At 48.0% G+C, this 16,068-nt stretch overlaps 2 protein-coding genes across 3 annotated transcripts in view; one reads left to right on the forward strand and one right to left on the reverse strand.

Moving 5' to 3' along the window:
* LOC141745369 (uncharacterized) overlaps nucleotides 1-2,039 on the forward strand; it is a 47,534-nt gene extending 45,495 nt beyond the window's left edge. The window contains exon 17 of the mRNA XM_074593046.1: nucleotides 1,920-2,039. Within this exon, the coding sequence (XP_074449147.1) occupies nucleotides 1,920-2,016 (97 nt within the window). The 3' untranslated portion in view covers nucleotides 2,017-2,039. The remainder of the gene's footprint in view (nucleotides 1-1,919) is intronic.
* A 5,736-nt stretch (nucleotides 2,040-7,775) lies between these two features.
* On the reverse strand, nucleotides 7,776-13,244 carry ZP4 (zona pellucida glycoprotein 4). 2 transcript variants are annotated; one of them, XM_074591285.1, is made up of 12 exons: nucleotides 13,037-13,244; nucleotides 12,555-12,676; nucleotides 12,374-12,476; nucleotides 11,649-11,804; nucleotides 11,106-11,293; nucleotides 10,826-10,923; nucleotides 10,434-10,561; nucleotides 10,040-10,229; nucleotides 9,819-9,966; nucleotides 8,525-8,603; nucleotides 8,085-8,201; nucleotides 7,776-7,950 (listed from the first exon to the last, which is right to left on the reverse strand). In XM_074591285.1, exons 1-12 carry the CDS (start codon nucleotides 13,233-13,235, stop codon nucleotides 7,808-7,810), a joined length of 1,671 nt encoding a protein of 556 aa, XP_074447386.1. In that variant the 5' UTR covers nucleotides 13,236-13,244; the 3' UTR covers nucleotides 7,776-7,807. The 2 variants fall into 2 exon arrangements, with proteins under 2 accessions (XP_074447386.1, XP_074447387.1); XM_074591286.1 differs by having other exon boundaries at nucleotides 7,868-7,950; nucleotides 8,085-8,121.
* Nucleotides 13,245-16,068: the final 2,824 nt, after the last annotated feature.

A 16,068-nucleotide genomic window follows, 5' to 3' on the forward strand; every position in this document is an offset into this window, starting at 1 on the left:
TTGATCATAGTGTTAAGCAGCACGTGGACCTGAATCTTACCTATAGCAGGAAAAGTAGATTTCCTCCCCAAATCATTGCAGAATGATCCCTCTAGAAAGGGCAAGGAACTTCTTTCCAGCTCAAATGACCCCCAAGACGAGAACTTTTTGCCTTTCCACTGTGGTTGGTTTTAGTAACAGAAAACTTCTCAAATGATAGTGGAGCATTGTATGGTCAAATACTAGCCCTTGTTGAACAATTAGAGTCTGATGCTGCTTTGAACAGTAAGGAGAGAATCCAGCCTGGCCTGTGGAAGCTGGGCTGCAAATTCTGCAGGAGCCTACCTTGATCGATTTATTGCCTGGACATTGCCACGCCATCTGACATTATAAAATGTGTGAAGTTGTCTCTGGCTAGATCATGTTACAAACGATCCCCCAAAATCCAGAGTCAAGGAGGAATGCATTAGCACCTTCATGTCATTTTTTTTCTTACTTTCCCTAGCTCCCTTTGAGGACAAACAGATGGGAGGTACAGCCTCCCACTACTTGCCATGACTGCTGCCAGGAAGCAGACTGGACCAGCAGTTGTTCCAGCCCTGGCAGAGACAGAGAGGCAGCCATCTCAATGAAAGCAATTGTGCTCAGGAGCTTTTCTGATGCTATCCCCAACCCCTTTCCAAGGCAGGATCTAATTTGGGCAATCCCAGCCTGTCATTCCTGTGTAGACACACACACCTGTGTATCTATGGAAGCTGCAGCTTTAATGTAGCTGCATGGGAATGAGCTAACCTCAAATGACAATATCTTTCATGGTAAGGATGCTAGTTTCAGTTTGACAGCCACCAAAAAAGCTTGCTGCTGCACAATGACTACTTTGTGGTTAGGGTGAAGTAAGCTAGGAAGGACAGCGCGGTTCTAACATTACAAAACCCATCTTCAGTATTGTCTAGCAACATCTGAAAATGGCCCTAGAGCTGCAGACCCAGGTCTGAACACTGCTCTTCGCGTAGGAAATTACTGCCAAGGGGGATCTCTGCACTCAGGGTTGAGAAGAGGCCAAAGAATTAAAGAATAACATCAAGGCAGAAGTTTGACCATTCCATAGTAAAAAGAATTAAGAACCGAACAAAACAAACAAACAAAATCATACAGTGTTTAGATTAAAGAGAAAACAAATTAGCAGCTGGCAAAAAAAAGTCTGTACCACATCAGTCAGCACTTTGAGCTGAAAAATTTTTCGAACCAAAGACTTGAAGTAAATAAATATCTGATAGCTATTTATTTCAAATAATAATAGCTATTTTCTGTAAATAGCTTTGAAATACTGCATTTAAAAAACCCCCAAAACTACAGTTTTTCTTTCTTAAACAGCAGCTATTTTTAAAAAAAATGTTCCAAAAGGTTTGTCTTTCATAAGTCCTGGAGGCCTGAGCTAACAGCCATTACAACCAAACAGGATGCGTTACGCTTACTTCAGTTGTATGTAATAAATAACGAACAAAGAAAAACAAGCTGGAGACAGTCCACAGCAGCTAGTTTAGCGTTGTTCTTCAAAACATCTTATTTACTACTTACTGTTTCAGGCCATAATTTTTAACTTCCCTGTGACATTCATGCACCAGTCTCTCCCCCTCGCTTCCAGCTAGGCAGAAAATACTGGTTGCTCTCAACAAAATGGTGTTTGTGTCCATCCATTACATTGTGACTCCATGCCAAGTGCTGCATTTTGTAGCTCTTTTTTTTTTTTTTTTTTTTTGTTTTGGATGTTGCCACAAATATTTGGACAGCATCTGTTTTGGAATTTCAGACTGGAGAGGGGGAAGCTGCTTTGGGTGCAGCTTGGATGTTGGATACATATGCATAGCATATTAATGCTAAGAATACAGCCATACATTCTGATGGCTGTCAACTTTAATTGTATTTTTCCATTTGTTAAGGCCAGATATTATGCCTTCGGAGCTGAGGAAAACTGAGAGGAACTCCATGATCGTTCTGGGGCAAAATACAAAGAATGAAAACATATGGCCTTTCTGATAACCCAAGTTAAATGGAACAAGGTAAAATAAGTAAAGCAGCGTGTGTTTCTTTGTGGGTTGGGTGGGTTTTTTTGCCTCTTCTCAGCACAGAAATGAGACAGTCCTGTTCCGTCACCCAGACACGTTCCAATATGCAAAGACGGGAACAGGTCGGTTTTTTGAAGTTCAAATTAAATGCATTTATGCCATCTGAGGACTGACCCATATACCTTAATTTTAATAGTCCCCCACTTTCTTTTTTTAACCCACAATTTAAAGGCATCTGTAGTCATACAGGCTACATCATACAGCCTTTCCACACAAAGTACAGCAGCAAATTCATTTATCTGCAGTCAGTCAAAAAGATTCCCAAATAACAAGCCAACCAGATGTCTTGGGAAATAGGCAACCTGCCCATAATCAAGACTAAAAGAGGATCAGGCTCAGTCTCCTGTTCCACCTTCCCAACTCAGCCCATGGGTTAAATGTAGAGAAACCCTTTCTGATCTCTCACACTCACTGCATGCTTCTGTTTCAGAAAAGCAAAATGGGAAACACCAACGGACATAAACCCAAGAACCCCGGGGTTACTTTGTGCAGTCTGCATCCTACAGTTGTCAACAGAGCAACTCCGATTTGAGCATTGGAAGGAAAAGAGGGAAGGGGGAGGTTGAGAAGGGTCTGTGGGCAGATGCATGCTCAGATATGTACGGCTTCGCTGCTGAATCTGAAGTACACTTATAAAAGTCAAGCTACAGATGAAAATTGCTGTTAGCATCTTGGCAACATAAGCAACAGAGACTTTTAAGTAAGATTTGGAAATTCTTCCTCCTCTCTGGATTAGGAACAGAATTACCTAAAACGTTGAAGCTTTTAAGTTATCATTGCTTTCTGGGGACCTTCCCCAGATGAAATAAACTTAACCTTTATGGGACACAGCAGCATCTAGAAGAGTGCCAGGGACTCCCTGCCTGGTGCAGAAGCAGCTGTTGGAGGGACAGCCTCCTCCCTCTGGGGGGGTTGAGTTGCAGTCTCTGCCTGTCCCCAACACATCTCCTCCCTCCAGAGCAGCGTCTGGCCAGCTGTGCCATTTTACTGGAATCCAACAGGAAAATCAAGCCTGTAAAGCCAAGACTTCCTACGAAGCCATTCCTGAATCCACCACTAGCTTCTAAATTCCTGCTGCAGAGGTCCCTCAACTCCAGCACTACCCTACGCAGAAGTCGGCATCGTGCAGGCTCATAGCAGAGACCAGAACGAGGGGCACTGCGGGAACCAGCCTTTCAAGAGACTGGAAGCTGCATTCAAGGCAACGCCTCAGCTTCACCAGGCAGCCCAGCTCCTGTGCTATCAATCTTTCGGGGGGGCAGGGGGGAACCAGGCTTGAATTCCTACTTTTAAGTTACAAGTTAAGTCCTCTGGCTGTGCAGGTGAGGGCCTGAGGCTGCAGGTGGGGTAGTCACACTGCGCTATTGCTCAGCATGAGCTCTCTCTGCTGGGAAAAGGCAACAGGGAGAGCCAAGCTGCAAGGAAGTGTTATTCCAATGCATACAACCTTTACAAGCTGCTGCTCTTTTGGGCCATGTTAACCAACTGCGTAACGCCACGGCCACGCGTGGTGGCTACCTTATTGCCACACATCCACCGATTCCAGACTCAAGGGTCAGGCAGCACCCGCTTCTGAAGGTTCCGTGGTTGCAGTGGTCTCTGCACACCAGCTGTTATTGGTACTAGCACAGGAACGGATGCATGTGGAGTAAAGATTTAAATAAACCAACTTTGCCTCTCATTAAAATATTATTCTAACCCCTAAATTACAATATAATTACAAGTCAGGCAATCACTGTTTAAAAATCCTTCCTCAACCCAAACTTGCCTGGTATCCAAGATTTGAGAAGCTGACAGGAATGGATCACCTTGAGCAGGTTTAGCCTTTCAGTAACAGATGCTTCCCCCTTGCTCGCCCAGATCAGCTGGAGCACTCACAGTCCTCAATACCAGAGCAGGATCTCTTCCAAGATTCAAAGCACCCCAGCCACACTTTCCCAGAGAAGCTGTAGTTTGCAGGGGTGAGTGAAGGCAGCAGCCCAGGCCTGGTTCTCCAAGTACTTAGAGGGGTTGGTACTTAGCACCTCCAGGAGTAATAAAAAAAAACAACCGCCAACAAACCACAATCAAAAAAAAATATGGTCTGTGCTGACTCAAAGTTAGCACCCTAAAGTAGGTGCTGTGTTTAATATTTCAGTTGTAGCTGCTGCTGCGGAACTTGGTTATTCACTGTATATCTTGCTAGCTTCATACAAAGCTAGAAAGATTTATAACTTGATTATTCTGTGAATAGTCTGTATATCTCCATAAATACAGGGGACTAAAATCCTGCATTTACTTACATCCTCCATTATCCCTCAAGCTTTACAGAGACTGTAAGGAACGTGAATCAGTGCAAACTGAATTTAAAGTGTTTTAAGAGGTAGTATCATGAACTGGTATTCCCCACCACCACCTCCATTCACATTATAGGTTTGTCGGGTTTTTTTTTTTTATTTTTAACTAAAATTAACGAGCACTCTTTTTTATTACAGCATTATATAAAATATATTCATGTATTTTCAGAAATAAATATATTTATAATGTGTAACATACTGTATAGTTCTCCACTCCAAGATGCATTATAATACAAGCATAAGAAATTTAATAAAAGCATCACTATTATAATTGTTTCCAGATATTTTATTAATGAACACCTGGGTTGTAGTATAGCAACTGCCACATATTTAAGGTTTCAGCTGAGCTTAGTTGGTCAAGAAAGGAATTGTTGCCTCCAGTCTTTTAAAGAACTTCTTTAGCTCTGGCAAAGAAGCAAGTTTGTTCTTTTGAGGCTGGTGCTGTTCTTAGAAGATCCAAAGGACAAAGAGAACCTTTGGAAAGTTTTGATACAGCCGAGTGAGAATATTAATTTTGAGCAGCCCTGTATTAGGTGCTGTTGCCAGACCTTGCTTCCAAAGCTGCAGGGTGGGCAGACACAGCAGGGCAGCACACACCGCTTCCAGAGGAATTGGGCGGAGGCATTGGGGACAAAGTACACTGATGCTCAGCATCAGGGTTTTTGTTTTTTCTGAAAATCTGGGTTCACTAGCAGCACCACACAGCGGCCTCAAGTGGCAGGTGCTGGCTGGCCACAGGGCTGCTTCTCCTCAGCTTCTCCTTCATTCACAGCCTACAGTAGCCTCCTGGACAGAGCAGCTTTTCTTCACCAAGAGGAGCCTAAGCCAATGTCTACAGCAACCCACACCACCTTTAGTTCAGCTGTATAACCAGGCAGTATGAAGCTAAAAAGAGGATGCTCACACCAGAAGTCACATGCAGTTACTCCAAAGAAAGTAAAGGAGAAAAGTCAATGAGATCCAGCTAAACGAAGTAGAGGCCTAGGAAAAAAAAAACAAACCAGAAAAACAAACACAACAAAAGCCAGAAATCCACTTGTGAAGGCAGAAGGAAGAGAGTACACATTTACAGGAGAGAAAAACTGCAGAACAAAGCAGCAATGAAACTCTGGTGGAGAACAGGCTAGAAAGAGGAAGACAAGGCACCAGAGGAAACCTTCGCACAGACAACTCTCATCCCACTGCTGTTTGTGCCCTTCCCCTCCTGCTAGGGACCAAACAGCAAGCCTTAAGCACAGAAGACTCCCCACAGCGCAGGTGAGGGAATTAAATTCACTCCTCTGCTCCCCCACCTCTGTTTATCAGTGCACATGCCCTGTGCTAAGCAGCAGGTCCATTACAGCAAGATCGAGCTCTGCACCAGAAGGGATGGTCACTGCAGGGGAATCGACCCGATCCCCAGAGCTCCCTGCCACTTTGGGATGGTTCAGCAACCCCATGGAGGGCAGCAGGGACTCTACTCTCCCCACCCCTTCAGCCTCCACACAGGCATCTGAGTTCTCTAAGCAAATATTTTTGTCTGCCTTACTGAGGCATGGGAAGACTCCAGCAGCAGCCAGGAAGGTGTTTAGATCTTGGCTACCACACACAGTAAAGAGCAGTGCCAGAGCACCCTGCCTGGTGTACTGAAAAGGTGTGGTCTGTATTACTCCTTTAATTGTGCAGTTAATTAACATTAGAGACAGCTGCTAAAGACTTGTTGTAAGGCACATTATGAGTTTACACTCTGCTTTCCCAGACAGAGCTCCACCTGTATCAAAGACATTTAGTTGCCAGAGGCACTCCCTAAAGGAGGAGGCTGTTTGACCTATCTCCAGCTGATGATTTCTTCAGCCTGTGACCTCCTTCACCCTCCCACCATACCACTTGGAGGAGTCTTATCTTCTCTTCTTCTGATGAGATTTTAAAAGCAGGCAAGAGTAAGAGCATTCGTTATCCTGGAAGCAGCAAAGTTCTGCTAGAAAAAACCCCAACATTGTAAGATGATTCCTGAAATTCCTTGTTAGAGTAAGAAGGAATTAAAAAGTAGTTCCCAGCACCTGTTAACACCTTCCAGTCACACAGTATTGGCAGAAGCCAATTAAATAGAACAATATCTGCTACCTCAAGCAGTTCTTTGCTTCCATGTACATAAGAGCTGCTCTTCCCCTTTTAAAAAGGGCTTCTAAGCAGTATGATTAAGATTACTCCCCTGTCTTTTAACAGAGGGAATTTCTTACCAAGCCTGTCAGGAAAAAAAATATGAATAACATATTTTTTCTTCGCCTTAAGTATATTTCTCAAGGACTACCCCATCAGCTGTAAGGGCATCTCAGTATAAGTGCAAGCACCAGAGCTCCCCCAGCCTGGGCAGGGAGGGCAGGTGTATGGAGTCATTTTCCCCACTTCAGCATCAGGAGAGGTTTGCTGGAGTGTTTTTGTCCAGGACCTGAGGAAGCTGAGAATGATCCTGCTCAGCTGCTGCGACTGCCCACACCACTGAACCACTTCTGATGCTCAGAAGTTTTATTTCTCACCTCAAAAAGGGACATTCATGGTACTGTTATGCCAACAGTGGTGTCAAATTAGCTTTAATTTGAGAGCTTTGAAGACTCCTAACTGTCCGCTCTCACATGAAGGTTTAAGATTAATCTTCAAATCAAGTTGGAATTTTTTTCCCTGAAGTTCAAACCATCTAGGCCCTTTGATTTTTTTTTTAGGTGGAATGAAGTTTCCCTGTTCTCATCCTCCAGAAAAAACACCCCAAACCTCCCACCTGCCCTTTTTTGTTTCCAGAGCAAGGAAGGTCGGTTCATATACAACATCATTAGGAAGGCGCATTTGTTTAGTGCTTTGCCATCCCTGCTTCTGCATCCTGCCACATGAACACAGCCCCGACTTACCTCATGAGCTCAGGGACAAGTGGGCAATTCCCAGCTCCTCTCCGCAGTCAAATACCAGCTCTGCATCTGCAGAAGCAGCTGCAGGATTTGCCTTTAATTAGTTTTACTGCACTTCTACTCAGTGTTTGAGCAGAGCCAAGATAAGTACTTTTGAAGACCGCCTTAGCCACTGACAGAAAAGCAGACACCACCCAGCATCACACCTGTCTCAGTCTGCAGCTTCCCAGGAGCCCAGGCTACAACAAGGGCTCCATCTTGACAGCAGCAGGCAGTTAACACTAATCCCAGAGCACAATAATAGCCAGAAAGAGAGACAGATTCTGAGAAACAGCATTTGGAAAGTTCTCACAACCATCAGGATAACATTTGTCTTGCAAACAAAGGCTTACAGACAGGACAGGTCCCTGGGACACTTCAGTTCAACACCATGTGCTCTAGGCCAGGGAGAAGGAGTTCGACAGACCGGGTGGGTTTGACAGCCACTTTATTGCAATACATTGATTTCATGTGTTACAGGCACCTTCCTTCGCCACAGCACAGCAGCCACAACCACCACACACAGAGATGCCCCAGTTGCCACAGCAGCAAACCCCAGAACCCAGGTGGCTGCAGCAGGCACAGCTGCTCCTGTGAGGGGAGAGAGGCCCCAGTTAACATCCCCCAGGTGAGGCACAGGGATGCCCTAGGGGCTCAGTCTTTCTGCAGGAAAGAGGTAGACCAGCCCCTTCCCCAGCCTGGCTATGCTGGGCTGGCATGCTTACCAAGGCCATCCTTTGCTGTGTCCCAACTCAGCTCATCCTGAAGGAAAATCACAGGGCCTTTGCTGGAGACATGGGAGGCACCATCCTTATGAGGATGCTCGGCACTCCTTTTACCCCCTACAGAGCAATATAAAGATTTTAGGTGAGAAGGTGTATAGCCCTGAAGGTCAGCAAACTTTGTCCAGGTCAGCTTCTCAACACATGAGAAGCTCTGAAGGCCAAGCCTTCCATGTGAGTCAACACAGCCTATGAAGGCCTCTGCATTTTTGGTTTAAGGGCAGGGGCCCTTCCTTGGTGGAAAGGAGCAAGAAATGCCTTGTCAAGCTGTCCACAGCTTGAGGGAATTAGTCCATAGCTTACACATCCCCCTAACCCCCAGCTTGCAAGCTAGACCCTTGTTGCCCCTTTGGATGGGGAAGCAGGAAGGCTAGGACACTTACTGGCTCTAGCAGGACAAGTGGTGGTGCAGGACTCCTGTACAGACCGGTGGCACACTGAAGCACTGCAATGCAGGTACACCTAGAAAGAATGGGACACAGCCTGGAATCACTCAGGCCGTATCTGTAGATGGGTGATATCCTAGTGTGCTGCACTGACTTTGGCCAGCAGCTAAGCACCCACACAGCCACTTCCTCACTCACCTTACCCTCCCCCAGCAGGGTGGGGAGAGAATAGGAAGAGCAAAAGCAAGAAAACCCATGGCTGGAGAGATAAAAACAGTTTGATAAGTGAAGGACAGGGAGAGAGGGAAAAACAAAACCAAAGCACAAGTGATACAGAAGGCAAATCACCCACCCTGCTCCTGCAAGCAGACTGATGCCCAGACAGTCTCTGAGCATCAGCTACATTGCAAGACAAAATCCTCCAGTGTTTATTGCTGAGCATGACATCATACAGCATGGAATATCCCTTTGGCCAATTTGGGTAAGCTGTGCTGCCTCCCAGCTTTTACCCTACCCCATGCCTACTCACTTGGGGTTGAGAAACAGAAGAGCTAGGAGAAAAAGCCTTGATGCTGTGCAAGCACTATTCAGCAAATAGCTAGGTGTGTTATCAACACTGTTTTAGCCACAAATCCAAGACCACAGCACTATATGGGGTGCTATGAGGAAAGTTAACTCCATCGAGCCAGACACAGTGCACCTGGTCACCGAAGAAGGAAGACAGAAAGGTTACTTTGTCTTGCTTCACATAAAGGCTGTAGCCTTGGAGCCCCCTGCTGCTAGTACAGCTGGGACCAGTTTTGAGTATTAATTGATCCCAGGAGCACTGAGCAAACAGCATAAGGCATGGTGAACTTCATGTGACTTAACTGCTCAGAAGCTCATGAGATTCAGAGCCCAGATGCTGCCCAGGTACCAAAAGCTATTTCTAAGTTGTTTTGGCCAAGAAATTTAGGTTAGAGAATATTGATTAGCACAGTTAGAGCACACACCCTAAGCTAGTTCAACAAAACAGCTTAGGCAGCAAGCTAGCACTTGCTTAAGTAGACCTACCCTTTCAGTAGTCTCATTTTCTGTCACGCCCCTCTAGTGATGTATCTTACCTCTACCACATTTGTCTCAGGGAATAAAGAGTTTCTTGCTTCAACATCTCCCCTCCTGTTTCAGGAGGGGATTTTCCTAGTCTTTGCACCCCCACCCCCAGCCAAAGGCCAAGGGTTTTGAAGTGCTTATTGCTCACATGTGTTACCTGTCCTCAGTAGGAAGCTAGGCAGCAAGGACAGGATCTTACCAGCCCAGAAAGCATCTCTTGGGAAGTGGACTCCACGAAGGTGAATGTGTAGAGGGTGAAACGCTGGTAGTGAGAGGGGAACAGTAGTCCTGAGGCAAGACTCAGAGGCACCAGCTGTGTCTGATAGTTGTCCCCTGCATAAGGGCACCTAAGAAAGACAGGCCAGCAGTGAAAAAGAGTGAGTCATCCCCTTGACCCAAAGCTATTTGCAAGTCACTTACCCATCCACCAAAACAGGCCACTGCAGCTGTTGCTGGGGGTTGATACTTGGTGTGGCCCAGCAGTGGTGCAGGACCAAAACCAGGTCTGGGTCTGTTCTCTGTAGGACCTTGACTTCTGCATAAACAGGGTCTCTCAGAGTCTTCACAACAGGATAGTCACTGTCAGTATAGTAGGAAGTATAGCTTCCATCTGGGACAGGAGAAACCCAAGAGCCATTTTAGAGCAGGAACAAACAGAAAGAGGCAAAGTGAAAGCATCCTTTATAGCCATGAAATTCCCACCATGGCAGAGAAGCAGCAGTGCTGTGTTCACCCATCAATACTCCTTCATTATGCAGCTGAGACCAGAGCCCTGTGCCAAGAGCCTTGAGCAAGCCCTGCAAACCTCTCATACCTGAGGCAACACGCAGCTCCAAGGACAGCGGTCCTGGCTGGGACACAGCAGGGAGCGGTGGCAACGTGAAGACCTGAACACTCAAGGGAAGGAAGCTCCCAGTGGAGTAACTACAGCGGACATGTAACCTGGTGAAACAGGAAAACCCCAAATCAGGCAGATAGAGAAAGGAGATATCAGAATGACCGTTCTTAAGATGGCAATGTAACATCTGTTTTAATTAGCCATATCCCCAGCCTTTCCCCCAGCACTCCCTTTTAACAAATACTTGAAATTCTCTTCAGAGTTCAAATTTGAGTCTGCAGAGTGAATTCAGAGCTTATGACAAGCAGGAATTTCTCTCATGACATTGAGCACAGTGGCACCCAGCAATATCAGCACTAGGGTATTACCTGAAAGTGCTATCCCTAGTGACAGAGCCAAGGCTCCCAGTCTTCACATCCCTGGATGCCACCAACTCATTCTCATATATGGCCTGGTCTCCAGTCACCTGGAATGACAGACCAGGCACTGTCGTTGCAGTAAAGTCAAGCTGGATTAATGCCAGGCTGGAGAACAGCATTTGGCACCTGGAAGTCCATAGGGTGCCCGTTAAGTAGCCAAAGCCACATCAGGTTGTTCCAGGTCCACAAGCTCCTGCTATTCCAGCCTAGTGACAGCTGCAGCTCTTACCTGAAAAGTGGTGCCACAGGCAGAGAGCGGGAACCGGTACACAACAAAGACATTGTTTTTCATGACAGGGACACAGTCAGTACTGTGTCCACTAACCAGCTGCACAGAGTCCAGGATGATGGGTGGCAGGGTCACATCCCTAGAGACAGCAATGGAAAACTGGCCACCTGGTGTGCAATGAGCTGTCACTGGAGGAAAAGAAATAATCAGTCTTGAGCTCAGGGAGAAAAGGAGGCTCAAGCATCACAGCAAAGACAAGGCCAGCAAGTCCTACAAGTTCTCCTGCCTGTAACTCCCAAAGCAAGTGCTAAGCACAGCAAGACAAGTGCAACCATCTCTAACAGCAACGCTCATTCTGGCCATAAACCCCAATCGTCTGTTGCAATACATATGAAAGGGCCAGACACTTCAATGGGACAAAGTATTCTTCACAGCCAAAAACAAAGCCTTAGGTCGCTTGCAGGACCGGTACACACCAATACTGCTCTACCAGGGAAGTAAGGAATCCCAGTTCACGGCTCCTCCAGGAGGAGGCACGCTTACCTGTGTTACCAAAGTAACAAGGCTTCACCCTGTCCCTAGGGTCATAGCAGCAGCCTCGCTCTTCACAGTCTCCCTGGCTGATAGGCAAGGAGGCACACAGCAGCCGGTCTTGGCTGAGGACAGCAGAACAGACACCACTGCTTGGAGCATCCAGGGCTGGAAGAAACAGCAGGAGTTTGCAGCTAAGGCACAAGGAGCAGGGGGGTAAAGACACAGAGGACACTGCTGGCAGATGTCTTGGTGACTCTGCATGCAAATCGAGGGAAGTTAGACTCAAGTGAGGGTGAAACACACAGCCTGGAGCTGGCACGGAAGCCGGCTTAGAAGGGACCTGCATTCCCTGGAACAGAGACTCCCCCTGAAGCCACTCACAAGAGACTAGACTGTATGGGATCTGTCAAGATAAAGTATTCCGCATCAACTCTGGTAGTTTGGAAAAATCATTGTACCCAGTCTCCAGCTCAGTCCCTGAACTTGCAGGGATCGATGCAGTCAGAACATGTCTAGGAGACATAAGGAACATTCACCTGCTGACCCTGCAGAGGAGGCACAAGCCCTCAGCAAGTTGGTGGCTCTTCTGTCTGAAACCCTTCTCCAGGGAGTCTCCTGCACAGCAGTAAGTCCCTCTGCCCAGCCCCAGACTGACTAGGAACAGACATCCAAAAGGAAGGGCACTCATCACCACAAGATACAAGCGGGACTTCCTAATGAGCTGTCAGTCTTACCAGGAAGGTCCACAGGGCACCTGAGCAGCTTCTCTTCATGAAGAACCTTTTGTCCAGCATCGTCTGTTCCTTCAAGCCCAACCAGCATGAGGTAATTGCCATCCTAGGGGAGAGCCACACCAGTCAGGGCAGCCAGAGCAGCAGTAGCCACAGTCCCAGCAGAACCCCTAAGGTCACTCACCCATTCAAAGACATAACAGCCAGTATAGGAGACCAATACTTTCCTGGAGCCATCTGGAGTCCCAGATACCAAGAGCCCACACTCAGAGTCATTCTGCAGAACGTGTGCCTCCCCCTTGGTATCTAGGGAAAGAGGAGACAGCAGCAGAGGTTTCAGCATCCCACGTTGAAGACGGGGTCCGCTACAATCCTACCCTTCTGTCGGAAAAAAGGCCCTAGCCAGTATTAGGGGCTGGGCCAGCAGGGGTGTGTGAGGGAAGAGCCAAGACCCAGCAGCCAAGACCATCTAGATCGAGGCACGGCACGCCACCAAAGCCCGTGACTGCTAGGTCATACAAACAGCCCCCTGGTTACACAAGATGCACTGAAGCCGTTAGACAACACTTCACATCAAAGCTGCCCCTTTCTCCTCATTCCAGGCATACACCTGCACTGTGCCAAAATACAGCAGTAAGAAAGCCTCTTGACACCACCCTCACTTACCCCAAGTAGTCAGCACAAAGGAAGCGTTCCCTTCCCAGCCTGGAGGTAAGGTGAACTGCAGGCTTTCTTGGCCACAAACCAGCAGGGTGGGATCAGAAAAAACACTACCCTGAGCCCCCACAACCCAAACAAGGGGACCAAGAAAGCCCCAGAAGAGCACAGCTCCAAATGCAGCCCTAGACTGCCCTGCAACACCCATCCTGCTCTCTTGCTAAGCACCATAAAGCAGCTGCTCTCAGCCTAGCCTTTTAAATTGCAGAGCCAGCTGGGACCAGAAATTCCCAAAGTGTCCAGGTGGACCCAGCCCAGCAGTTTAACACCTTCCATTGCTCTCACCTGGCTCTGAACCCAGCGCAATCTGCTTGCACCCTTTGAAGGTGTGCAAGCAGGAGCTGCGCTTATGTCAAGAGACGAGCCTGCATTCATATCACTAAGCTGAGAGGAACTCCTCTGTGCAATTTACTGTCCAGCCCCAGGAGGGTCTTCAAACCCTTTTTTCTCACCCCGAGTTCTTCCCGCTGCTGGCCCATGCAGGAGATCCACCAGCTTTTCCCCATGTACCCTACTGCTGCTCTAATTGCTCATTACATGGCATGAGTGCAAGAAGCTGCGTGACAACGCTCTTTTGCTCTTTTAAAGGAGCCGCCGCTTCAAATGCCGGACATGGGGTGCCAACATAGAAGCACAGAAATAGCCCTCCACATGAAATCTGTGGAAAACTGTGGCGCTCGGGCAGGCTTTGCACCCCTAAAAGGAGGTGATTCCCCTTAAACGGTCCTGGCTGTGGACTACAGCCCCGTTTGCAGTCCAGGGCTGTTCCGGGCATGGCTGCTAGGTGGCAGGACCATGTGCTCTGTGGGACACCCACCCCCAAAGGCTGGCCAAGTGGGCTGACAGGATGGGCCTGAGACACAGGTAAGGGGAGCCTCTGTAATCCCAGAGAAAGCCTCTGCCTGCCAGCACCCATCGCCTGCCTGTACCTGCAGCGTGTCTCACGTAGAGCCTTCTCTCTCCCTCGCCACACATCAGGCTACAGCACCCCCACTGAGTAAAAGCCTTATTTCCATATGGGAAGGCCATCTTTCCATACAGATGTTTCTGTATTCACACAATGGAGGCGTGGATGTCTTCACGCTGCTGCAGGGGTGGCACGCACATAGTTGGTGCGTGCGTTTTTGTGCCCTGCTTTTTGCAGCAGCAGCGCTGGCATAGCCTGTGCCGCCGTGTTCTTTTGTAATCTGTTTATTTCTTTGGGACTAGATCATCCCTAGATCGTCTAATCTTGACCCTTAATAACGCACTGCCGTTGGTAGCCACCCACACTCCTGCTCTCAGCAGACCCTCCGGACGGCTGCCCAGCCCCACGCAGCAGGCAGCGTGCCCACCCCTCCAGCCAGCCCTCAGCAGCAGGCATGGGTCGTAGCTGAGTCCAAGGGAGGTGTTTCCTTTGCTCTTCCACCTTAGCCCACAGCCCGTCGCTCCTCTACAGCAGCACAGGATGCCGTGATCCCAGCCGGCCAGCCGGGTGAAGAACGTCACTGTGCCTGCCCTGCGCGCTGCTTCTTTCATGTACCAACCAGGAGAGCTGTTCCACAAAGTACAAGACCTTTCCCGCTGCTCTGCCCGGCAGAGACTGAAGCAAATGGATCTCGACAGGCTGCCTGCGTGGCTGCTGTTTGAGCCGCGCTCACGAACCAAATGGGCTGGTCCCAGCGCCTGCCTGGGCACCGGGCAGCCACAGTGGAGAGGAACCTGGGGAAAACATTTGGACTTTGGCAGGGAGGGAGGCTTCATCTCTGTAGACGCTTGTGCCAGGACAGCTTGCCCAAATCTCACAGCCACCGTGTGACTGCTGAATGCTTCACTTCACTGCATTATCTGCTGATAAATGGGTAAAAAATAACAAATAAATGAAGCACTTTGGAGCTATAGAGATAGCTTTCATTACACTTTAACCCACCAATACTTTGTTTATGCTCATAGGAAAAATTATCTACAGGTACGTGAAGAATAACTCTCTGTGAAACAACACTGGGAACGCTGTAGATCCCCCAGGCAATACCTGTGCTGAGAACGGTTTCAGGTAAGTGCCCTTTCCTAATTTCGACGCGCAGACACTTGACAGCTGTGTTGGAGGACGTGGAGATGGGAGGTGATGAAAATGAGCCTGAAATTCACGGAAACGAGATGCTTTGTTCAGAAGAAGTTGGGATAGGCAGCGGAAAGCAGCTTGGCTGAGAGGAAACAGGCAGGTCTCTCTTCCTCGCAAATCTCTTCCTCATCCATTTAATAGTTCTCACGCAGTACAGTGACCCAGCTGTAAGCACCAGTTTAGCTAGCACTCAAGACCACCACAAACAGGACGACGCAGAAGATGAAGGTAGGGCAGGCAAAAAATCTCTGTAGGCCACTAGCCTGAAGCTGACCCCAGCAAGCTAAAATCTTCCTGGGATATCCATCAGGAGAATCCTCTCCTCCTAACAATTTTGAGCCTGGAGACTGGGACAGACATAGCAGCAGTGTAGGAGTAGCCCTGGCTGTAGAAAGCTCTCTAGAGCTTCTGTGGAAAGAAAAGTAAGTATTAAGCACCACCACAAAGAAGTGCTGGAAAGAGGCGCAGAAAACGCCCTGCGCATTGTGGGAGTGCCTCTGACGAGATCGCAGTGTCTGGCTTGTACTGTGCACCATATGTGGCACAAACTGGCAGTGCATGGAGGAGAGGCTCGGTCAAAACAATCCTCCACAGAAGGTGAACAGTATTTGCCGACAGCAGGGACATCCACACCAAGCTTCCCGGGGATGAGGGGTGCTGGCAGCACAGTGGGCAGGAGAGGCATTTTGCAGTGCCACCTTCTGAATCAAGGTCCAAAAAGAGAAGGCTCAGGCAGTAAGCCTTCTACACAACCATGGCAGTTTTGCTTCAAGCTTGTGCTTTAGTTTAGAAAAAAAGAGAAAAAGCTACAACACTGGCAGCCTTTTCTTTGACTATCCCCAATAGGTGCCTCCAATTAACTTAAAACCAAAGCTCCTGG

Source organism: Larus michahellis, chromosome 6, assembly GCF_964199755.1.
Source record: "Larus michahellis chromosome 6, bLarMic1.1, whole genome shotgun sequence".
NCBI classification, from domain to species: domain Eukaryota; kingdom Metazoa; phylum Chordata; class Aves; order Charadriiformes; family Laridae; genus Larus; species Larus michahellis.